At 48.3% G+C, this 25,283-nt stretch overlaps 1 protein-coding gene across 2 annotated transcripts in view; it reads right to left on the bottom strand.

Moving 5' to 3' along the window:
* The window catches only part of SIMC1 (SUMO interacting motifs containing 1), a 61,465-nt gene that overhangs the window by 2,849 nt on the left and 33,333 nt on the right, over window positions 1-25,283 (bottom strand). For both annotated transcript variants that reach the window (XM_058677472.1, XM_058677471.1), the window contains 7 exons: window positions 24,693-24,925; window positions 23,860-23,929; window positions 20,221-20,375; window positions 18,404-18,559; window positions 16,535-16,663; window positions 4,704-4,860; window positions 4,114-4,198 (listed from right to left, as the gene is read on the bottom strand). In XM_058677472.1, coding sequence (XP_058533455.1) covers window positions 4,114-4,198; window positions 4,704-4,860; window positions 16,535-16,663; window positions 18,404-18,559; window positions 20,221-20,375; window positions 23,860-23,929; window positions 24,693-24,925 — 985 coding nt within the window. The remainder of the gene's footprint in view (window positions 1-4,113; window positions 4,199-4,703; window positions 4,861-16,534; window positions 16,664-18,403; window positions 18,560-20,220; window positions 20,376-23,859; window positions 23,930-24,692; window positions 24,926-25,283) is intronic.

Consider the following 25,283-nt stretch of genomic DNA (forward strand, 5'->3'; position numbering starts at 1 on the left):
GCGCTTGGGCTACCCGCCACGGCTTCCCAGGAGCATTAGCAGGCAGCTGGATCAGAAGTGGAGAAGCTGGGACTTGAACTGGTGCCCATGCTGACCTCAGCTATTGTTTTGTCATTGTCCGCGATGACCACCACCACCCTGTCGCCATGGGAATCGCTGCTGTAACACATCAAAGCGAGCTTTCCATCTTCCCTGCACACTTCCTCCTCCATGCCAGGGATGTCAGAGCCCAGCAGTCATCCTTTAGACTCAGCACTCAAGCCCCACGAGGCTGAATCTCAAAACAGCTTCTGTCCCAGGCCCGGCGGCTCTGCCCACAATCCCCGCACCACTGCCGGACCCCTCTGACCCCAGTCACTTGCCACTGCTCGCTATGAGCAGCAGAGTGACCTAGGTGTGCAGATCTGACCTTGAACCCACTCTTGGGGCTCCCCTGTGACTCTCCCCATCAGCTTGAAATCCCCTCATGCAGCCCCCACAGCCCCTCCCACTGCCTTGGAACCCACCCTGCGCCCTGGGCTCCCTCCATTACAGATGGGGCTGTGTCTGCTCCGTGGCCTGATGGCTTCTGGGCTCTGTGGGCAGCTGTGCACCTCACAGTGCTCAGGGACAGCAGGTGTGTGGTCTGTTTACATATTCTGTGTACAGTCCGAGAACTGGTAACTTTCCAAATATTGGACTTTGACTATGCACAAGCTTCAGTAAAACCGCGCACCAGGTATGCAATCTGTCATGACGTGGAGGTTCCAGCATGAGGCTGGGGGCGGGGGGCTGCGCTCCACGGGCAGCCCTGCATCGAGGTGTCCAGCTGGGCTGCTCTGTCGTCCAGGAAGACGCCTGCAAAGGAGAGCTTCAGGGTCTCCTCGGCCGCACTGTGTGCAAAAGCAACTGGACAATGTTGAGAGAGGGTAGGAAGCCACGAGCCGTCACCTCCAGCAAGACCTCCATGTGTCTATTTTAACACAACATCAAGGTGTCAAGGTCGATACCCAACTTAGTTTTCTTGTCTTTTTTTTAAGATTTATTTGTTTTGGGCCTGGCGGCACAGTGGCTGGCGGTTTAATGCGCTTTGAACGGGCCGGGATCCCACATGAGCACCAGTTCTAATCCCGGCAGCTCCACTTCCCATCCAGCTCCCTGCTTGTGGCCTGGGAAAGCAGTCAAGGACGGCCCAAAGCCTTGGGACCCTGCACCCATATGGGAGACTTAAAGGAAGTTCCTGGCTCCTGGCTTCAGATCGGCTCAGCTCCAGCCATTGTGGTCACGTGGGGAGTGAATTAGCAGATGGAAGATCTTTCTTTCTGTGTCTCCTTCTCTATATAAATCTGCCTTTTCAATAAAAACAAATAAAATTTTTTTCTTTTCTTTTTTTTTAAAGATTTATTTATTGTTTTTATTACAAAGTCAGATATACAGAGAGGAGACAGAGAGGAAGATCTTCCGTCCAATGATTCACTCCCCAAGTGAGCATAATGGTGGTGCTGTGCCGATCCAAAGTCAGGAGCCAGGAGCTTCTTCTGGGTCTCCCACGCAGGTGCAGGTTCCTAAGGCTTTGGGCTGTCCTCGACTGCTTTCTCAGGCAGAAGCAGGGAGCTGGATGGGAAGTGGGGCTGCCAGGATTAGCACCGGCATGCATATGGGATCCTGGTGCTTACAAGGTGGGGACTTAAGCCACTAGGCCACTGTACCGGGGCCCTCTTCTCCTTCTTAATTTTTGGTCTCCAGTGGAACTGGAGAGGGCGTTAAGGATAGAACAGCATGGGAACATACCTCACTCATTTTTGCTCAATAAACCTGAGGCCCTCCTCTCCCTTACCAAAGAGCAAAGATGCTCTTCAATAAAAGTGGATGTTAGGGTCCATGCTGTGGCATAGTGAGTTAAGCTGCTGCTTAGGACGCTGCTGACATCCCAACTGGACAGCAGTTCATGTCCTGGCTGCTCCACTGCTCATCCAGCTCCCATCTGGGAGGGCAGCAGAGGACGGTCCAAGTGCTCAGGCCCCTGTCATCCATGTGTGAGACCCTGATGAAGCTCCAGGCGGAGAACTGTGCTCCACGGGCAGCCCTGCATCGAGGTGTCCAGCTGGGCTGCTCTGTCGTCCAGGCCTGGACCAGCCTTGGGCACTGTGGCCATTTGGGGAGTGAACCCGCCAATGGACTCTCTCTCACTCTGCCTTTTACATAAATGAATACATCCTTAAAGAAGCAGGTCTCACGTCCAAGCACTGTGGCTCATGTGTATCAATGAACAGGTGTTATCGCTGAGCCTTAAGATCCAAGGGTTAAGTGCCAGAGAGGAAACAACAAGCGGCTTATGTAACCTCAAGGGGGCGAGCTCGAGGCATCCGCCTCTAGGCCCTGGCTCTGGGCAGGACAGGTGGAGGCGTGCAGCAAGTCACAGACTGCAAGTCCAAGTCGCCGACTCGGCCTGCGGATATTAAATCCTCCCAAGTCCAGTATCATCATGTCCATCAAGGGACAAAAGGAAGCCCGGGGATACGAAGTTGCCGGGCCAGCACAGTAGAAGTGGAGTTGGGATTTAGACCCAGAGATCCCCCTGCCCTATACAGGGCCTCCTTTCTGCTCATGTCGTGACACCAGCTCTCCCAGGTTAAAGTCACCAAAGGCCTAAGGGTGATCTCACCATCCCAATCGTCATGACCTTGACATAGGTACCCCCTTTTTCTCAGTGTTTGAGACGCTGTGCCCTTCTGCCCTTCAGCATGGATTCCTTCAGACCAAAGACACCATCATCATCTTCCCACTGCCACTGCCCTCTTCAACCTCACCACGGGACAACTGTCCAGCACAGTAGGGGAGAGCTGCTGGCTGCCCACGTCTCCCCCTGACGTAGCTGGGCCTGTTCTGAGGCCCAGTCCCACTGCTGATGCTGGCACCCTGGGGCCCAGTGGGTGTCGGCTGGCTTAGCTGGGTGCCTATTACCACCATGGGAGACCCGGATGAAATTCCTGCCTCTTGGGTATCTGAGGATTGAATCTTTTTAAAAGCCACTGGTCCAATAATGTGCTCATGTACCCCTTCCATAGCTCTCTCCTGGTTCAGGCCCAGTCCTGGATCGTGTTTTGCATGTGGCACAGGAGTGCTTCAGTCTCTCCTCCATTTGGAACACTCAGCTAGATCTTGACTTGTTCCAGAGGCACTGGTTCTTTTGCAAAGTACAGGCCAGTTGTTCTGTCAAAGGTCACACAGGCCGGGCATGCCTGCCACTGTCTTGCAGTTAGGTTCCTGCTATCACTGTCCGGCCAGCACCCGGTCCTGATGGGTCCTTTTCAGCTCTTCACATCCGGGGAGCCACGTCAGCTTCTCTCTGTCAGGCTGCATTTCCCCTTTTCTCCCCTGTCACCGGCTGCTCAGTTCCCCCCAGGGCATCACTCCCTCAGCTCCTGCAGCGGCCCGTCAAAACCCCATCCACACCTGCCCCCGCATGGTTCTCACTCGCCCACATCCTTGCTGGCTGTGATCTGAACATCCCTGAAGAGCCACTTCTCAGATGTCTGGATGTGTGGCCACTCGAACAGGTTCATGGGAACGCGTGTTATCAAAACAACTTAGGCCTGCATTCCAAGATTGCTTTTGGATCAAAAATAAGCTTCTCTTTTAATAATATTTTCTACAAACTTTTATAAGTACTCTCGAATCATACGCACACACACACACACATACATATGCACACAAATGTTTTTGGCAAGCTGTGTGTGTTCACACTGCCACTGACTGGCTTCGTGTGTGTGCTGACAGATGTTTACAATGTCCAGAGTCAGAAATCAACGCACCCGGCCAGATGTTGCAGTGACAGGGCAGGGTGGGGTGCCAGAGCGAGTCACGAGTCACATCACTGACTCCTCATGTTAGGATGGCTTTCCCTTATCCAGACAACCCAGGACTACGAAGCCCACTGCAGCATCAATCATAACAAGATGAGAATTTGCTGTTGTTGTTACAGCAGTAATAACAGTTGTATAATCGGTCCCTGTAATTCTCACAAGGAATGATGCTTTTGTAAGCCAACAAATGAAGTCCCCAGCGTAGCACCCTTAGAGTATGGTGAGGCCCCCCAAGGGACCTGCTGGTGAACAATCAATCGCTCCTTACCTCTTAGGACGTGCTGGTAACTGGACAGCAGGAACTGCAGGTGCTCCACCAGCTCATCCCACGTCTGCCACTGGCTTTTATCAGACTGCAGAGAGAGCGAGGGCGCGTGATGAGAAGCGCCTTCTCGAGTTGCAGACTTTTAAAAATAGTTTTCAAGTTACTTTTTCTAAAAGATCTATTCATTTGAAAAATTAAATAATTAGTTGAGGGATAATATTTGAGTGAGAAAGAAAATGGGGAGAGGGAGGAAGAGAGAGAGAGAGAGATGGAGAGTAAGCTCTTCTCTCCGGTCATTCATCCCTGAAATGGGCACAGCAGTGAGGATGTAGGAACCCGAGCCTGGCCTCCCTGTGTGTGCAGGGCTCCAAGCACTGGGCCCATTCTGTGCTGCCCTCCCAGGTGCATTCGCAGGCAGCTGGATTGGAAGTGGAGCAGCCGGGACTTGAACCAGTCATCTCCTACGGGATGCCAGCAGCTGAACCCACTGTGCGAATGCTGGCCTTCGAGAATGATGTTGCAAACTCAGATGCCACCGTCAGGATAAGGGAAAAGGTGATTTCAGGCTGGAACTGAAGCAGGAAGAGACGTACCTGACATTTGAGCAGCGAAGTGGAATTGTTGAGAAAATAGAGGGCCTGGGCCAGAGACAAGGGCAGGCGGGTGGGCGTCTCGCAGCTGTGGAGGAAGATGATCTCCAGCACTTTGCAACGCAGCAGGTGGCTCTCCATGGTGGTAAAGAACATCTCCCTGCATAGAGACGAGCAGGAAGTTAACCATGCCCGCTGCACTGCTGCGGGCAGACACACAGTACGCCTCACTGGGCTAATGCTGGCCCCAGGAAGGCTAAGGGGCGGGGGCATGTGTGTGGCATAGCGTGTAAAGCCTCTGTCTGCTGGTTCCAGTTTGAGGCCGGCTATGTCACTTCTAATCCAGAGAACTGCTAACAGCGTGGGAAAGCAGTGGAGGATGGTCCCTGCCCCCGCGTGGGAGACCCAGCAGAAGCTCCTGGCTCCTTGGCTTTAGACTGGCTCAGTTTCTGCCATTGTGGTCATTTGGGGAGTGAATCAGTGAATGGAAAAATCGCTGTCTCTCTCTGTAATTTTGACTTTCGAATAAATAATGTTTAAAAAAAGATTTATTTTTATTGGAAAGAGGAGGAAAAGTAGAAAGATCTTCCATCTGCTGATTCACTCCTCAAGTGGTTGCAATGGCTGGAGCTGCACTGACCTGAAGCCAGGAGCCAGGAATCTCTTCCAGGTCTCCCATATGGGTGCAGGGTCCCAAGCAGCCAAGATATGAACCGGCATCCAGATGGAATCCTGGCATGAGCAAGGCGAAGACTTTAGCCACTAGGCTACTGAACTGGGCCCTCAAACAAGTAATTTAAAAAAAGGTACTCAAACTTTTTTTTTTTTAAGATTTGTTTTTATTGGAAAGGCTGATTTACAGAGAGAGACTGAGAGATCTTCCGTCCATTGGTTCTTTCCCCAAGTGGCCGTAACAGCCAGAGCTGAGCCCATCCGAAGCGAGGAGCCACGAGCTTCTTCTGGGTCTCCCAAGCTGGTGCAGAGTCCCAAGGCTTTGGCCCATCCTCGACAGCTTTCCCAGGCCACAAGCAGGGAGCTGGATGGGAAGTGGAGCAGCTGGTACATGAACTGGCACCCATATGAGATCCTGGTGAGTGTAAGGCAAATATTTAGCCTCTAGATTACTTTGTTGGGTCCTTTAATTATATATATATATATATACATATATATAAGAAGGGCTAAGAAGGAATACAGTGGGGGCCTAGAGGATCACAGGGCCTGATAAGAGGACGGAAGTGCATTTGCCATTTGAGAAAGAGAAGCTGAGGACACATTAGAAAGAATTCCTTCACCTTGCAAGTATGAGCAGTGGTCACGACGATAAATGTTTCCAAATGCCTGTAACACACCAGGCACCGTCTGGCACAATAAGGGATATTACGATAAATAAAAGAGAGGGCATTGCTCTCACAAAGCTGGTAGCTGAACAGGGGCAAGAAGTCCGCAGCGAGTGTCCGTGAAGTGCAGGGGAAGCGCGCCACTGGTGTCACAGAAACACACAGAAAACACGGCATGTGGCTGAGGGCGCGGCCGGGGCCTTCTTAGGGATGAGGGAGTGGCACTGGGCACTCCAGGAGGACAGGGACGTTCCAGAGGCAGGAGGCATTTCAACAGGAGGAAAAGCACGGCCAAAACAAAGAAGTGACAAATATCCAGTTGTACCATCCTGGCATCTTACATTTCAGTCTGGATGGGGTTGGGGGGCAGGCAGTGAGTGAAGGCGCTGCCTGTGAGGCCAGCAGCCCATCTGGGGTATGGGTTCAAGTCCTGGCAGCTCTGTTTCTGATCCAGCTCCCTGCTAACGAGCCTAGGAAAGCAGTGGAAGGTGGACTGAGTGCCCTGCTACCACATGAGTGCCTGGTGAAGCTCCTGGCTCTGGCCTGGCTAGTGCAGCCACTCGAGGAATCAATCAGCAGATGGAAGATCTCTCTCTTTCTGTGTAACTCTGCCCTTGACTCAACCTAGTGCAGGTGGCGGGGGCGCCTTCAGAAGCTTCTGAGCAGGGCACATGATAAAACTGGAGCTGCACTACAGGGCCATGAATGCAACACATTGTTCGGAGAGCAATGGCAGCTTCCAAGAAAAGGCTGCGGGCCTCGGAGCCACAGGGAGCATCGCTGTGGATCCCCGATGGCGTTTCAGTTCCTGGTTGGTCCTGCCAGGTGTGTGAGCCACAGCGCTTCCGGCAGGCAGAAGACGGAAGCCAGGAGCAAGGGCACGGCTGGCCTTGTGGGCACCTGACAGAGCCAACCCTGAGCCCTGGCGCCCTCTCCTGCAACACTCCTGCCCTCGGGCTGTCCGGCAACATCTGAGAAAACAGGGGAGTCCTTGTGCCACTGCCACTTCAAAAAAGGACCAATAATGACGTATCTGCTCATTTTTTCTTCCCTCCACCCTTGCCTTTGTTTTCTCCCAGATGCAAATATTATTTACGCCAAACAACGTGTAAAGCGTAGGATGAACACCTGTAAACTCTGCTTTTCTTACTACTGACGTTTTGCAAAATATTTTTTTAAAAATCCACTTCATCTCTTTCATGTGTTTATTTCTTAGATTTTATTTTTGAAATTGAAGGGAGGCAGAGCGGGAATGAGTGAAGAGAGATCTTCCATATGCTGAGTCAGTGCCCAGATGGCCACAGCAGCTGGGGCTGGGCCAGGTCAGCCTGCGGAACCTGGGACTTCATCAGGGCTCCCCAGTGGAGAGCAGGCACTCAAGCACTGGAGCCATCGTCCCAGGTGCGTTAACAGGACACTGAGACAGAAGGGGAGAAGTTTGGGCCGGCACAATGGCTCAATGCCGGCAAGCGCCAGCATCCTAAATGGGTGCTGGTTTGTGATCTGGCTGCCCCCAAAGCTCGGGACCCTGTACCCACATGGGAGACCTAGAAGAAGCTCTTAGCTTTGGATTGGTTCACGTCTGGCTGTTGTAGCCATTTGGAGAGTGAGCCAGAGGACAGAACATCTTTCTCCCTGTCTCTTCTTTGTGTGTCTGCCTTTGCGTTAAGAACAAATAAATCTTTAAAAAAGAAAAAGTGAAGTAGCTGGGACTCAGACCAGACACTCCAATTTGGGACGCAGTGGTGGCTTAATCTACTGGGCAACAATGCAAACCCCTACCAACCCCTCCTGCCACCCCTACCACGCCTCAAGTTCTTTCAAAGCGTAATTTCTACTATTTTCCCAAGACAATTTTCTGGTTTAATAACTTTATGTATATATATATATATTTTTTTGCTTTCTTTTTAACCCTGGGGCTTACACACACATGGTAAATGCAGGGATTTACAAACGACAGGAAGTAAGTTCAGTGCTCTGGGTAGTAGGTAGAATCACCCATTGTAACTCAACTGTTACTTAAAATTAGTTTTTAAAAAGACATTCAGCACCATGATCAGGCACTTAGCAATCGCTTCTCAGGCTTTTCGCTAAGATCAAGTGCAATATCCATGGTGTAAAAAAACAAAAGAAGGAATGGAAAAAAAACGACAGTAAGATCCTTTGTTGGAACACTTTGTGCTTTTCAGAGAACATGAGCTAAGACAACCTGTAGCTGTACAGTCACAGCACAGGCCTCGAGCGCTGTCTACCCTGGCCTCTGAGCAGCCGTGGGCCCTGCCGTCCGTGTGCCATCACTCATCTGTCGTCCGCAGCCTCCCTGTCCCTTCTCCGGCTCTCCTCTCCTGCTTAGCTTTGCTTCCTGGCAGGCACTGAAGCCTTTTGGCACGGACGTGGCTGCCACTGCCACAGCCACCCCGAGTTTTGTGGTTTGGCACAGTATTGGTTGCCGCCAGCACAGAGGCCACAGAGTCCCTTAGACAGGACGGTGGTGAGCAGAGAGAATTGAACAACACTCCCTTGGCACAGAAAGCTCACACTGACCTCGGGGAAACAAGCTGCCCTGAGGGCCCACAGACAGAGTCACCCTTAACACAGCAGCTGGAGGACTTAACCAATTACAAAACTATCTTCAGACGCTCAGTGACGCGTCACAACATGTTCTAATTCTTGGGAGAAGGAAAGCAAAGGCGATAAACTGCACAGTGGCCCCAGATTTCTTGTTGGTAGGTGTGGGCCCCAACAGAGCAAACCGTGGACTCGCTGGGCCCAGCAGGCGGACTGCGGCTCAGGACAGCTGACGTGGCCAAAGTTTGTGTCGGGGTAAAGACGAGTGTGTCAGGCCCTCACGTGGGGAGCAGCTCTGAATGCTGGAGAGAGAACAGTCACTGGGGACTAGGAGCTGAGGGGGGACCCTGAAGACCACAGCGCTGAGACGCTGGCGTTTCAACAAGCCAGGGTGGATAGGACTCACTCGATAGCTTGTACATTCAGCTGAGACCTCACAAAGTGTGAGCCTCTAGGGTCAAGTCTTTTTGCTTTTGTTTATTTAAGGATTTATTTATTTGAAAGGCTGAGTTGAGAGAGAGAGAGAGAGGGAGGGAGAGATTGAGTCCCCATTCTTTGGTTTATTCCCTCAAATGACCACAACAGCCCAAGCTGGGCTGGTCTGAAGCCAGGAACCAAGGGTTTCCTGCAGTCCCCCAGGTGGGTGCAGGGACCCAGGGCTTGTCGCCCACTGCTGTCTCAGCACTCAGCAGCGAGCTGGAACAGAGGTGCAGCGCTGGGACTTCAACTGGTGTCCTCACGGGAAGCTGGGGCTGCAAGTGGTGGCCTTACCCGATACTTCACAGTGCTGGCCCCATGTTTCTAGCCTTTATGAAACTTGCAAGTCCTAGATAGAAGACTCAGCAGAAGACAGCTCAACTTCCAGAAATTTAACTGCTTGCCTAAACAAAAGCCAATACTCTCAAAAGGAAGACAATAAAATTTAAGACTCTCAACAACAGAGTACCCACAATGCTCAACGCACAACATACATTTCTCGGCAAAGGAAAGACCCCAAAAATGTGATCTCTAATGAGGAGCACAAATAGATCAGCCACGTAGATCAGAACTGGTAGAAAAGGACTTTAGAACAGCTATGAGTGTTATAAATATGCTAGATTTTAAAAAGCAGTCAAGCGAACCAAGACATATATAGTGAGGGGCTATATGAGGAATCTCAATAAAGAGAGATGGAAACTAAAAAAAAAAAAAACAAAAAACAAAAAAAACCCAAAAACCAAAAACCAAAACCTGAATCTCTCAATTTGAAAACAACAGCATGACAGCATAGAAAAACCACTAGAAAGATTTGACAACATACTGGGAACCACAACAGAAAAGATCAGGACTTTTGAAGACTATTCAGACTGAAGCAGTGAACAGAAAAGCTAGCAAGCAGCAGCGGGAACTGCCAGCGCCTCCACACCATGAGCCGGGTCAGACGCCCTAACGTGTATTCGGACTCCTAGGATACGGGAGGCGGCGGGCAGCCAGTCGGCTTCAAAATTTGATGTAACAAATTCAGTAAGTTCCACAAGAACAAACACAACAGCATTATGATCAAGTTGCTAAAATAAATAAACAAATCTTTAAAAAAAGGTAAACATTATGCATAGACAAAAACTAAGAGTTACTTGTCCTGCATAAAATACCGAAGTTCTTTGCATAAAAGAAATTATACCGAGTTCAATTTGGCTTTTCAAGAAGGAAGAACATCAAATGCTCTCATCTCTAGTGTTTGTGAAGAGGAAGAGAAAGAGGTGGAGGGAGAATGAGAAGCACGTGGACTGTCCATTGGTTCACTCCCAAATGCCCGCAACAGGCGGGGAGGGACCAACCCAGGAGCTGGGAATGCCGTCCAGGTCCTGCCAGAGGCATCTGTGGGACACTGGTGTCAGCAGCTGGCGCCACAGCTGGAGCCCAGGAACTGCAACGTGGGACGTCTCTTCTAAAAGTAACTTTAAATAATAGTGGACACCTGAGCACCCCACTAACTTCAATGGACAAATCGAGACAAAAACTCATTCAAGGAACAACAGAGCTCACTCAGACGAGACTTGGCTCACTCAGATGGACTTGGCTGATACCTGCACAACTTCTCATTCTGCACAGAATATATTTTTCTTTTTTTTAAGCATTGCTTTTCTCAATTTATTTTTTAAACATTTATTACTATTATTATTATTATTATCATTTTATGATACAGTTCCATAGGCTCCTGGTACTTCCCTTATCCCAGCCCCAATTCCCTCCTCCCCACCTAGTTCCTCTATATCATTACTAAAGTATAGTTCTTCATACACAGTCATATGTCCATTATTGCGGGCATGGACGATGGCAGAGTCCAGCATCCTATTGTCAAGATATAGTAAACAGTTTCATTGTAAGTCCATCTTTGTCTGGAAGTAGAAATGCATCTACATTGTATCCTCACATCTGGATGTTTGTCTCCATTACACAGCTACTGTACATCCCCTCAAATGAAAAGCCACAAAACAAAATCAACATCAGGAAGAAAACAGAAATTACCACCATCATGAAGTTAAATAACACGCTACTAAATGACTAACGTGTAGCTGAAGAAATGAAAATCAAGAATTCTTGCAGAAAATGATGCCACTGCATGATCTAGGAGTCACTGAATGATTTAATCAGAAGAAAGTGTTTTGAAGAGATAAAACCAACAGAAAACAACATAATCCATGTGATATAGTTTCCGCTGATCTTTGTTGAAGTGTGTCTCCTCCAGACAATAAAATGATGGGTTTTGTTTTTTAATCCAGTCTACTAATCTATGACGTTTGATTGAGCTTAGGCCATTTACATTCAGGGTTAATATGTATGGGTGTTACTTTGGTCCTGTCATTTTAGGAATGGTTTGGTCATTGGTTTAGTCTTCTGTTGTCATTTTACTGGGATGTTCTTCCCATTTGCCTTTGGTTTTGTTTTCTTTACTGTGGAAGAATTTTATTTCATTTTCAAAGACAAAAGAAAGCTTTGCTGGATGTTATCCTAGGCTGACAATTTTTTGCTTTTAGAATTTGGAATATGTTACTTCATTCTCTTCTTGCCTGTAGAGTTTCCCGTGAGAGGTCTCCTGTGAGCTTAATTGGCATTCCTTTATATGTCAATTGATTTTTTTCACATGCACATTTAAGGATTTTTTCCTTATGTTCAATTGAAGAGAGCTTGATAATCATGTGTTTTGGTGAAGATTGCTTTTGATCAAGCCTGTTGGGAGTTCTGTGCCCTTCCTGGAACTTGTTTCCCAATTCTTTCTCCAGATTAGGGAAATTTTCCTTTATTATTTAATTAAATACATTTGCAAACTCAGCTTCTCTTTCTGCACCTTCTGGGACTCCAATAACTCTTATATTTGGCCTCTTAATAATGTCTTTCACTTCTTGAATACTTTTTTTAGCCTGATCCAGCTCTGCTTCCAGCTTTTTGTTTGCTTCCCCCTGATGACAGGAAATATCTTCCATTTCTGAGATTCTTTCTTCTGCTTGCTTCATTCTCTTTTGGAGACTCTCCACTGTACTTTTAATTTGCTCTACTGTGTTCTTAATTTCTGATATATCAGCCTTGATTTGCTTTATTGTTGCTGTTGCTTGTGTAAAATATTCCTTAAATTCTTTGAACTCTTGTATGTGCTTCTCATTGTTGATCAGAAGCTTTAAAATGAGTTTTCTGAATTCTGGGTCCCCATTTTCTCAATGTCTTCCTCAGTGAACTCTGAGGTTGGTATAGGGTTTTGCTCCTTTGCAGGGGCAATTTTCAGTAATACTCATTGTGCCTTTGTCTCTTCTTTTGTTCTTGGTCATTGTACTTCTGGTTAGCAGAGTCTTCTCCTTGGGGCAGGTTTCTAAGCTGTGTCACCCACAGGTCTACAGTTTGGTTTTACTTATTGCAGTTGGTACACAACTCTTTGCTTGCAGCCAATTGTGCCACAACCTCCAGCGAGTTCCAGGTCTGGGTTCTTATGTTAGATTTCCACAAAAAACTCCTTAGCCCCAACTCCTGGCTCACCACACTCCACCTCCTGTGATACCATGCACTGTTTGTACCTTTCTCCCACTTCCGGTTGAAGCAGGTCCCAGGATTAGGGAGACACCAGGTGTCCTATCTAGCTAGGTTGTTGGTGGTGCTCATCTTGCCAGAACCTGTTGAATGTTAGGTCTGGGTGCCACACGGACCTATTTTGACCTGTATGATGCCACAGTCGGTATTATTTTCCTGAGGGACCAGTGCAATCCACAGAACTCAGTGAGTTCTTGCGAGCTCAGCACATGCGCAGTTCACTGTTGTCCCCTGCAGTTCTAAAGCTTTTGCCACAGTGTACAAAATGGCGTTTGATGTACCACTGCTCGAGTTCTTGATCTGCTGGCCGTCAGGTCTGAGGGCTATCCACACCTGTCTTGGGTGGAACTTGTAGAATGCCACAATGATGGGCCCGGTGGCGTGGCCTAGCAGCTGAAGTCCTCGCCTTGAAAGCCCCGGGATCCCATATGGGCGCCGGTTCTAATCCCGGCAGCTCCACTTCCCATCCAGCTCCCTGCTTGTGGCCTGGGAAAGCAGTTGAGGACAGCCCAAAGCTTTGGGACCCTGCACCCATATGGGAGAACCGGAAGAGGTTCCTGGTTCCCGGCTTCGGATCGGCACAGCACCGGTTGTTGCGGCTCACTTGGGGAGTGAATCATCGGATGGAAGATCTTCCTCTCTGTCTCTCCTCCTCTCTGTATATCCGGCGTTCCAATAATAAAATCTTAAAAAAAAAAAAAAAAAAGAAAAAAAAAGAATGCCACAATGATGCAGTTCACTGAGTCAGAAATGAGCTCACTCCCAACTCTGCGTATGCTCAGTCCTTTCCCTTGCATTTACCTCCTTAAATAAAATGGTGTCCAATTCGGCTCTAGGAGGCTGACTGGGCTGTGACATCCACCCTGTTCTTGTACTGCCCGTCTGTGATCTGCTGCTCTATCTCTGCTCCTGGTCAAATCAAATGGACCAGCAGGACGGACAGTTCTTTGTCTGGTCTCACCTCCCAAGCTCCCAGTGAAAGTCCCTTCCCACCTGGTTGCTGGTGGAGTTCAAATCGCTGTTAGCTGAATGCCACTGGAGTATCAGTCACTGCAACACCACACTGTTGTGTCCGTTGCTTTCCTGTGTCTGTCAGTCTCCAGGTACCCCTCTGCTGTTGTTCTGTCCTTTGCTATTTCCTAGAATGTGTCCTCTTTGCTTCATCCTGACTAAATGTTTCTCCATCCGTTTAAACATGTCCTTACTCAATTCTGCCATCTTGATTCTCCCAAGAATATACATTTTTTTTTCTGTAGTTCATAGGACCTTCTCCAGGACTGATCACATTACAGATCACAAATCAAGCCTCAGCAAATTAAAAAAAAAAAAATCAAATTCATACCATGCATCTTCTCAGACCATCACGGAATGAAACTGGAGATCAGCAAGTAGAAATACCCAGAAAGCAGGCAAATGCTTGGAAACTGAGCAACAGTGGGGTATAGAAGAAATCAAAGAGGAAATGAAAAAATTCCTGGAAACAAATGAAGGCATTCACACTACTTATCCAAACTTGGGAGACACAGCCAAGGCAGTGCTAAGAGGAAAGTTCACTGCAATCAGTGCTTGTGTCAATAAACTAGAAAGGCACTGGACATATGAAGAACCTGGAAACACAGCCAAATAACCCCAAGATCAGCAGAAAAGAGACACATTTATGTTTTCCCTACAGAGTAATAATTCTACTCGAGATGTTGAAATAGCTACCCCAAGATTACACAGGTGATCGTATTCCAAAGGAATCCAAATTTAAACCCAGTGCTGCGTTGCACCAGGGCAAGTGTCTGGCACAGCAGTGAAGGCACGGTTTGGGATGCTTATACTCCAGACTGTGGTGCTTCAAGCAGAAGCCCCTGCTCTGTTCCCACTTCTGTCTGCCCGCTAATGGAGATGCGGTGAGGAGGAGACAGCTCAGACATATGGGCCCCTGCTACTCCCAAGCGAGACCAGGATGGAGATGCCAGCTCCCGCCTTCTGCCTGGCCCAATCTGGCTATTTCAGATGTTTGGGGGATGGATCAGCAAATGGGAGATTATTTATTTGTTTATATTTATTTTTAAAAAGCTGCCACAGCCAGGACTGGTCAAGCTGAAGCCTGGAGCCTGGAACTTCATCAGGCTCTCTTACATGAATGCAAGGGCGCAAGCATCTGGGCTGCTACTCTCTTAGCACGTTAACAGGGAGCTGGATCAGAAACGGGACAGCTGGGACGTGAACCAGTGACTATACGGGATGTCGGCATCGCAGGCTGAGGCTTAACCCATTACTCCACAACACTGGCTTCAACAGTTTTCCTTCTTGAGTTACCACTCCTTTCACTAACATTGGACATGGCTCTTTTGTTAACCCACCAAGCTTTGAAGGCCCACAAATACCAAACCCTTCTGACCCCTTAAGAGCCGTGCTTTGTGGTGGGATCCTGAAGGACGAGTAAAGTCCGGAGTTGAAATGAATGATAGGGACAGGTCAGAGGGATGCCTCGACCCCTTCCTATTTTAACCATAGCTTGGAGCTTTGTCTTTTGGTGCTGGTTTGGAGCAGCAGCATAGCACAGGGGGCAGGTTTGAGTCCCCGCTGCTTCACTTCCCATCCAGGTCCCTGCTGTGGCCTGGGAAAGCAGCAGGACGGCCCAAAGCCTTGGGACCCTGCACCCGCATGGGAGGCCTGGAGGGGCTCCTGGTTCCTAGCTTCGGAGTGGCGCAGCTCTGGCTGTTGTGTCCATCTGGGGAGTGAATCAGCAGATGAATTTTTCTCTCTCCCTCTTTCTCTCTCTGCCTATGTAACTTTGATTTAAAAAAAAAAAAAAGGCTTCTGCCAGGGCTGGCACAGTGCCCCAGGACTAATGCACATGCTAGAGTCTCAGCTGGGAAGATGGGTAGGCTCTCAGGCCAGCATGCTGGCATGGACCAGGGGACATGTGCATGTACTTGGGTCCCAGGCGGCAGGCAGGGCTCCAAGCCAGCATGTCACTCTGCTGGAAGACCAAGCTGGAGAATCCATGTGCTCACAGGCATAGGGACTGTGCATGGTCAGGGGAAGGGGGTTAAAGGATGTGAGAGAGGGGGGGCTGCTGAGGGAGTACATTACGGGTGAGGAATGACTTCTGGGGGACTTGTACTGACAAGGCCACCGTACTTACAGGTAAGCAAGGGGCTGAGAACAAGCGATTTTGAGGAGGGAAACTGTTGGACATTTCTGGGTCAGACCAAAGCAGCTGCCCATGCGGGAGACCTGAGCTGGGTTAGTTAGCATTGACCACTGCTGATCACTGAAAACTAGGACTTGGAGCCTACTTGGCAGGACAGACCACAGTATCTGCCAGAACGGGGAGGGTCAAGTGAGGCTGGGCCATGACACTAACCAGCACGCGACCAAGTGGAGACGCTAAGGTGGACTATGTCAGCCAATGGACCTTGGCAGGATTTCCATACCGTTGGGGCAACGAAATCAACGGTATTTTAGAACTATTAAAGCTGTTTAAGCAGTACCCTCAGAACGTGCTCCACATTGGGGACCCCGGAATGACATCAGGTGGCCATCCCCCATCCCTGGGTACTGCAGGTAAGCTACTAGGAGTTCTCTCCTCTTCACTTCTCTCCTTCCCCTGATATAGGAAGAAAAAAAAAAAAATGGAAGCAATTGTCTTACCCACTTTTCCTCATTCCTCAATGCTTCCCACCCTAATCAGTGGTCCACATGGATACTCATCCATCTCAACCATGTAAGTATCATCAACAATTAAATAAATTTATTAAATAAAAAATTCTGTTCCCACTAGGCAGGATAAATAGGAGAAAAATCAATTTTAAAAAATGTGATTTCCCCCCCCTTTTTTTTTTTAATGAAGAAACAAAAACACAACCAACCCACCTCTGACTTCTCTCTGGAATGTCCAGCACAAACCCAAACATCATCTCGGCGATTTTGTTGGAGCTGCAGGTGGGGGTCCTGTCCACCTCCACAGCGATGGACAGCATCCTCTGGAGCTGGCACACAATCCTGAGTCCAGAACAGGAGACACAAGTGAGCAGGAAGATCGGGGCTGCCAGGAGGTCCCCACCCGCGTATGCTGGGAACAGACTACTGGAGGAGCAAGTCGGTAGGTCGGAGAACTACTCGAGCCTTGGTGTGCTGTCACTGAGCAGTGTCACCTGCCGGAGTCCCTTCTGCCACATCATCCTATCTGAACCTCCCACAACCTGGGGTTGAGCTGCAAGAGCAAGCTGCTTTTAAATTCTGAAAACACTGCCCCACGATTTCAAAGATCTGGAGGATGTTTTAAGGCTAACCTAGTCAGGTCCTGGGAGTCACAAAAAATGATGTGAATATATTTGATACTGGGGAAAATATAGATTTGCCATACGATGTCCTCCTGTGGCTATTTCCTTATAATGCAGTTGATTTTTACCGAGTTCAGTCTGAGCACCTGCCTTTGTGGCACCTGACCTTGTCTCCCATCAGACCTCACTGTGGGGAGACAGGCGGCCCGATGTGGCACTAGCGATCTACGCAGTCCCTCCAAAAGGCCTGTGCTGGCCTGACACTGGCCATTCCCAACACACAGGATTCTTACGGAAGAGGGAGGTTTGTTTTCAGAAAGCCTATAGCCACTGACACAACCGGGCAACCAGGGGCTTGGGCATCACATATACTGGATCTACAGTGAGCTGTCCAACTTTGACAAGTTACCGAATTGCTCTGAGTACAAACCTTTTCCACTATGAAAGAGGATGATAATACTATCTGTTTCAGAAAGTTTTGAGTGATGTATCTGCTCTGGGAGATACACACTCTTTGACAAGAAATTGTAGTGCCTATGAGTGTTGTTGATGAAATTATGATAAAACTGACTTTTGGAGAGCCCTGGTTTCAACTAATATTTAGTTGCAATAGATTTATAAGGATGATTACTCATGAGATTAGCTTCCATTAAAGGAACAGCATTTGACTAGTTCCCTCTGGGGTCTGTATATATGATGCTTCTGGGATAACCCCACCTTGGGGTTCTTCCCAGTGTACCTAAATAAATGCTGCATTGTTCCCAAACACCCCCTTTTAGATGGAAGACCCGCCTCCCTGCATCAGTTGAAACCTGGAGGCCTTACATGAAAATCAGGTTGTTGTAAATAGGTTATAATGAGGCACTCTGAACTTAGGCACAAAAGCTATATTTGAAACATCAAGGGGCTTTTAACGATAAGATTAACATGGAATATTGATTTAAGATTACAAGCGCAGCCCAAGTCTTTTGAATCTAGCATTTCTCAACAAACACACAAACAAAAAACCCAAAAACACTTTCAACTGCATACAAGAAACATCTGGGCTCTTTCCAGGAAGCTGCAAGGAGCCACTGATATTTACATCTATTTACATATGGAAACTGACACATGTTGTCCAACAGATGCTGTTCACATCTGTTGGAAGCTGCAGAACCAGAGGCTGAGCGAGCACTCAAGGTCCATTCCTTCTCTGGGTCACAGACACCTGAAGCAACAAGGAGCCGACACCCGTTAAGGCCTCTTGGAACCCACTGTCCTCTTAAGTGTTACTAGTCCTGTTCCCCTGGGGCTTTGTTCTACCTTTAGCAACAGAAATTTAGTCTTTACTTAAAACTAAGTCTTTAGGAAGACTCTGCCTCTTGCTCCAAGAGCTTGCTACTTTTGGAGAAGTTCAGCGGTTGGAGCTGTTCTCTAAGCCCAAAGAGACCCAGGAAGGACAACGTGGCAGGTGCCTTACAGTGGGGTGGTGTTCTTTGCTACCACGTCAGGCTGAGGAGAGGTCTGGCTACTGCTGGCCTTGTGGTTTCCCGTCCGGGAAGAGGTTTGATTTCCACTTGGGGGCTGAGTTAGGCCATCTTGAGTTACTGCTTTGACCAGCCACTTGATAACATCCCTGCAGAAGAAAGAAAGCAAGCAAGAAAGCAAGAAAGCAAGAAAGCAAGAAAGAAAGAAAGAAAGAAAGAAAGAAAGAAAGGTTTAAACTTCCTACTGCGGTTATGGGGTTCATGACTGGGTCCCAGGTTCCTAGGTTTCCCCAAAGACAATGAAGAGCGCCCACAAAAGCTAACTAAAACACCAAGGTCTTTCTTCTGAGTTACAATTGAAAGAGACTTCCAGGGTCCAAGAACAGCACCTGCAGGAGCTGACCAGGTACACTCCTCACCATGTGGCAGGTGGGACTGGCTGACGACAGGAGTCCTGGCTGGCTGTTACTGGCTGGGTTCTACGTGCTTCTGGATTCTCTACTTGGATTTTCTAACACTACCCTTTCTAAACTTGCATAAAATGCCACAGTATAGGCAAATAGATTTGGGCATGCAATCTAAATAGGAAAAGCTGACCAAAACACAATGAAACATGCTTCCGTTTTTTAAAAAATAAGAAGGTAAAATATTCAGCATCCTATATGGGCTGTTGAAAATTACTCTCAAAAATGTCAGAGCATATGAAATATAAACCTGTGTGTTTCAATGATGCTCTGAAAAAATGGGTTGTTGGTTCACGCTTAAGGTATACAGTTCCAGGAGAAAAATTCCAGCCCAAGGTTTCTACCCTAGAAAACATGTTTTGTTTTTCCCCATTGGTACAAGTATGTAACACGTTTGTACTCGGACCTGGACTCTACAAAAGAACAGAGTAGGGGTTGGCACCAAAGCGCAGTAGGTAAGGCATCCGTGGTGCTGACATTTAATAGGGGGATCAGTTCGAATCCTGGCTGCTCCACTTCTGATCCAGCTCCCTGCTAATGGCCTGGGAAGGCAATAGAAGATGTCTCAAGTCCTTGGGTCCCTGAACCCATGTGGGAGAGCCAGAAGGAGCTCCTGGTTCCCAGTTTCAGTCAGTCTTAGCCCTGGCTTTGCAGCCATATGGGGAGAGAACTGGTGGATGGAAGATCTCTCCCTGTATCTTTTCTCTCTGTGTATCTGCCTTTCCAATAAAAATTTAAAAATCTTAAAAAAAAAAAAAAAAAAAAAGAACAGGGCCAGGCGTGGTAGCCTAGTGGCTAAAGTCCTCGCCTTGAATGCGCAGGGATCCCAGGGGGCGCTGGTTCTAATCCCAGCAGCTCAGCTTCCCATCCAGTTCCCTGCTTGTGGCCTAGCAAGGCAGTCAAGGACAACCGTAGGCTTTGGGACCCTGCACCCGTGTGGGAGACCTGGAGGACGCTCCTGCTCCTGGCTTTGGATCAGCTCAGCAGTGGCCGCTGCGGCCACTTGGGGAGTGAATCATCGGATGGAGGATCTTCCTCTCTGTGTATCTGACTTTCCAACAAACTATGAGACATTTTATAGAGGTCAAAGCTTTTCCCTAGCTCCCCCATGGTACTCTGGACAATACTGCCAACAGACCAAAGGCAGCCTGATAGCCTCCAGAGAATCCGACCGGGCTATGGTGCCCACCACACTGTTGGGGTTGAGGGCTTCGGATTATCTTTAGTTTTAGTAGTTACACTTCTGATGCTGTCTAGAGGTCAGCTACCTGGTCCAGCTGATGTTATCACACCCACTGGCAGCCCCCACCCTGTGGCAGTCCAGGGCTCCGGTGGCTGGCTGTTACCTGACGTTGTGGGGCTGCTTGTCGCAGGACAGTACCGTGTTTGCAATGGACTGCTGCAGGTGCTGCCGCTGTCGCCTCAGGATCTGCTGGAAGTCGTCCTCTAGCGTCTGTACCACGTAACGCAAGAAGAGAACTCGCCCAGGCAGAGTCTGGCCCTGGGAGAGAGTCAATGACAAGTTATTTCTATGCTGCATGACAGGAAGCACTGGATTCTTACTGATGTTCAGTCCAAGCATGATATACCCGCAAGGCAGACTCCTGGGAAAAAGCAGGTACCCGGCTACTTAGAAAAGGGAACAAATGGGTCTGGCGGCGTGGCCTAGCGGCTAAAGTCCTCGCCTTGAAAGCCCCAGGATCCCATATGGGCGCTGGTTCTAATCCCGGCAGCTCCACTTCCCATCCAGCTCCCTGCTTGTGGCCTGGGAAAGCAGTTGAGGACGGCCCAATGCATTGGGACACTGCACCCGCGTGGGAGACCCGGAAGAGGTTCCAGGTTCCCGGCTTCGGATCGGCGCGCATCGACCTGTTGCGGCTCACTTGGGGAGTGAATCATCGGACGGAAGATCTTCCTCTCTGTCTCTCCTCCTCTCTGTATATCTGGCTGTAATAAAATGAATAAATCTTTAAAAAAAAAAAAAAAGAAAAGAAAAGGGAACAAATGAGGCAACAATGCATCACAATGTTTGATTTCTAGGACTTAAAAATAATCTCTGTATTGAAAAGATCTGGGTATTTGCAGCTAGCTAGAATTTCCTAACAGCTAAGCTGCAGCTGGAGGTTGGCTAGGGATAGGCACGGGCAGTGTCTCTCCCTCTCCCTGAACCTGATAATGAGCCTCAGGAGAAGCCCAAACTGGGAGAGCAGGACACAGAGAGAAACTAATTCCGTACTAATTCTTTTCAGCTGTCAGGTTGAACAATACACTGTGCAAACAAGTGTTTAGGAGCTGATGTGTACTGCTGTGTAAGTAGGTCTGCTATTGGGCCCAGTGCGGTGGCCCAGCGGCTAAAGTCCTCGCCTTGACCGCACTGGGATCCCATATGGGCACCGGTTCTAATCGTGGAGGCCCTGCTTCCCATCCAGCTCCCTGCTCGTGGCCTGGGAAGGCGGTTGAGGATGGCCCAAAGTCTTGGGACCCTGCAACCACATGGGAGACCCAGAAGAGGCTCCTGGCTTCTGGCTTCAGATTGGCTCAGCTCTGGCCACTGCAGCTATTAGCTGGGAGCTGGAATGGAAATAGAGCAGCCAGGACAGGGACCAATAATGGATGTTTACACCGAAGGCATTTGTGAACAGACAGAATTTTGCTTTTTGCAATTAGGTGTCCTTTGCTCATTTTTCTTGCCTAAGTGTTCTTTCTAGGATTTCCAACATTATGCTGAGCAGAGGTGGCAAGCACAGGCATGTCTGTCTTGTTCCTGAGGAAAATCTTTCAGTCTTTTACTACTGAGTATATTAGCTATGGGTTGTTCATGCATAGCCTTTACTATCTGAAGGTAGTTTCCTTTTTCCTAATTTGAGTTCATTTTTGAGTTTGTTTTTAAATCATTAGATGTTGACTCTGCCAAATGTGTTTTCTACATCGAGTGAGATGATCATGTGGCTTTTATCATTCATTCTGTTGATGTGGTATATTACATTGGCTTACTTTCTCAGTTTAAAAAGACCTTCCACCCAATGATTCACTCCCCAAGTGACTGCAGTGGCTGGAGCTGAGCTGATCTGAAGCCAGGAGCCAGGAACTCTTCTGAGTCTCCCACGCGGGTGCAGGGTCCCAAGGCTTTGGGCCGTCCTCAACTGCTTTCCCAGCCCACAAGCAGGGAGCTGGATGGGAAGCGGGGCTGCTGGGATCAGAACTGACGCCCATATGAGATCCAGGTACATTCAGGGGAGGACTTTACCCGCCACGTTATTGTGCTGGGCCCATATTTAATTAATCTTATTTGAAAAGGAGAGGGAAACAGATTTTCTGTTCGATCTCTCTGCACGTGTCCACAGCAGCTGGGCTAACCAGGCCAAGGCCAGGCCAAGGCCAGGAGCAGCCATGAGCTTGATCTCTCGCGTGCGTGGTAGGGACCCAGGTTCTTGAACCATTTCCTGCTGCTTGCCTCCAGGGAAGCTGGAATTAAAACTGAATCTGGGGGACCCGCACGATTGCATAGCAGTTAAAGTCCTCGCCTTGAACGCGCCGGGATCCCATATGGGTGCTGGTTCTAATCCAGGAGACCCTGCTTACCCTGCTTGTAGTCTGGGAAAGCATTCAAGGACGGCCCAAAGCCTTGGGATCCTGCACCCGTGTGGGAGACCGGAAGAGGCTCCTAGCTTCGGATCGGCTCAGCTCTGGCCGTTGTGGTCCCTCGGGGAGTGAACTATCGGATGGAAGATCTTCGTCACTGACTCTCCTCCTCTCTGTATATCTGACTTTGCAATAAAAATAAATAAATCTTTAAAAAAAGAAATGTCTATGCTTACATATTGAGATGCTGAGTATCTCAGCTTCAGAGGTCCCAGAGAGACGCACCCACAGACCATATTTGATCCCTGGTATTTACTGTACATTATGTTGTTGAGCCTGAAACCTTTGGTGCTGATGTTTTGGCTCAGTGGGTTAAGCTACCTCCTGCAATCCTGGCATCCCATGTGGGCACTGGTATGACTCCTGCCTGTTCCATTTCTAATCCAGCTCCCTGCTAATGCACCTAGGAGAGCAGCGGCAGATGTCCCACGTGTCTGGGCTTCTGCTACTCATGTGGCAGATCCAGAAGATGCCCTTGGCTCTTGACTCCGGCCTGGCCTGCCCTGGTCATTGTGGCCATTTGGAGAGTGAGACAGGCAACAGAAGATCTCCCTCTCTTCTCTGTTTCTCCTCCTCTCTGTGTAACTCCGCCTTTCAAATAAGTAATATATCTTTTTTTTTTTTAAAGATTTATTTATTTTTATTACAAAGTCAGATATACAGAGAGGAGGAGAAACAGAGAGGAAGATCTTCCATCCAATGATTCACTCCCCAAGTGAGCCGCAACGGCCAGTGCTGAGCCAATCCGAAGCCGGGAACCAGGAACCTCCTCCAGGTTTCCCACACGGGTGCAGGGTCCCAAAGCTTTGGGCCGTCCTCCACTGCTTTCCCAGGCCACAAGCAGGGAGCTGGATGGGAAGTGGAGCTGCCGGGATTAGAACTGGCGCCCACATGGGATCCCGGGGCATTCAAGGCGAGGACTTTAGCTGCTAGGCCACGCTGCCAGGCCCGAAATAAGTAATATATCTTTGAAAACAAAATCAGGCTGTGGTGCTCTGAAGGGAAGATGTCTTTCTCTTGGCCGTGGCTTCTTCCACAGGTATTTCTAGTCTGAGGCTTTCTGTGCAGCTTTCGTTTTACACCTTCCAACTCTTCATTCAAACCTCGAGCGCCTTCCCTTCTTTTTGTGGTATGGATTTAGGACCTTCTCAATTCATTCCCTAGTAACCTTTGATGACATCTTGAGGAAAACTACAAGGGAACATACTGAATCTTGAATTATAAGGTAGTGTCTTTCATTTCAATGACTTTTTTGGTGTGCATGGAAAAGTGGCATATTCGCAACTTTTTTTTTTTTGTAGTTAAAATTGCATCTACAAAAGATACACTTTCATAGTTGGTACCTCTTCTTCCATGACATAGGTGAGCAGCTTCCAGTCCCACTCCACCGTCTTGGCATTGGCTGGATGTAGCCTGAAAGTCAAAAGTCATCCATTAGAGACGTGAAGAGTGTAGTGGAGGAAGGGATGGGATCTGGGAAGTGAGAGCAGGATGAGGCCTCCCCTTACCATGCTGGGGCCCACCCCGTGGCAATCTGTTGACACTGCAGCCTCGTTGCTTTTGCTACCCATTATCCACTCCTCCCTCAGGAACCATTGGTGTTCTGATTTTGTCTTGACGTCAGATCAGCTCCTCTATTCTTAGCCAACCAACGTTACCTACTAACACCTCTGGTTAGAATATTTTGACTTGTTGAGCTGATCTGTCTCTCAGTGAACAGGGACCAGCTCAAAGACGGGTTCATATATTGGGTTAGGCCAATGAAGTTCCCCACGACTCTACAGCAACAGTGTTCACCTATGACTGTCACAGAAGTGCACTCTCCCACTGAGAGCGCCACAAAAGCTCGAGGCACAAGGCTACCACGTGGAGCCCCCAAAGAGAACCCAAAGTGCGAGTGAAGAATTGGACCCTGCTAGCTACTTTTGAATATTGCATTAATAACATTCTACTTCTAGGTTTTTTTAATGACTGCAAACTGGTTCATCACCAGTCTGGGTTGGGCTTCCTGTCACTTGCAATACGACTAACATTTATCTGTGAAGCCACCCTCCCAGTTGGTTAGCTGAACAAAGCTTAAGCAAAAGACACTGTATCCCAAGTCCAAGTTTCCTAGAGCGTTTTTGTTTGTTTGTTTGTTTTCCCCAAGAGCCAGCGGTTAGGGTACACTGCATACTGTTGAATTTTCATGAGGAGCATGTAGGCCTCGTTGAGGACATCCCCGGTCTCAGAGCCACTGAGCAGGATTTTCTGGATGATGTGAGCCACAATTTCTCTGGGTGGATAGTGTTGGGGTGACACAAAATCCATCAAAAATTGCACAGTCCCCAGGGGAAAATTTTCTTCAATGGTGTTTGTCACCATTCTCAGTCTTCGATGAGGGATGGGTTCTAATTTTTGCCCCTTGTTCTGTAGAAAGAAAGAGAAAGACACCAGGGTGGGTTCTTGCAGAACGCAACAACAAAAGGTTCTGGAACAGGTTTAAGACAGCAAAGTTTTTTCATTCATTTCAAACGCTTTTATAGTTTTTTTTTTTTTTTAAAGGGAGACAGAAAAGTTGTAATACGGAAAAAAAAAAAAACCTGATGATATGAGAAGAAGTTTGTATAAAGTTAAAAAAATAAGAATTGAAAATTCTCCATATAATATGATTTTATCTGTGTTAAAATACAACATAGAGAAGAAAATCCAAGGGCCAAGAAGTAGCCTAGACTTCCTTTTTTTGGGTAAGGATGACAAACCATTTAGTATATCAGAGACTGATATA

The sequence above is a fragment of the Ochotona princeps genome, chromosome 19 (genome assembly GCF_030435755.1).
Source record: "Ochotona princeps isolate mOchPri1 chromosome 19, mOchPri1.hap1, whole genome shotgun sequence".
Taxonomy (NCBI): Eukaryota; Metazoa; Chordata; class Mammalia; order Lagomorpha; family Ochotonidae; genus Ochotona; species Ochotona princeps.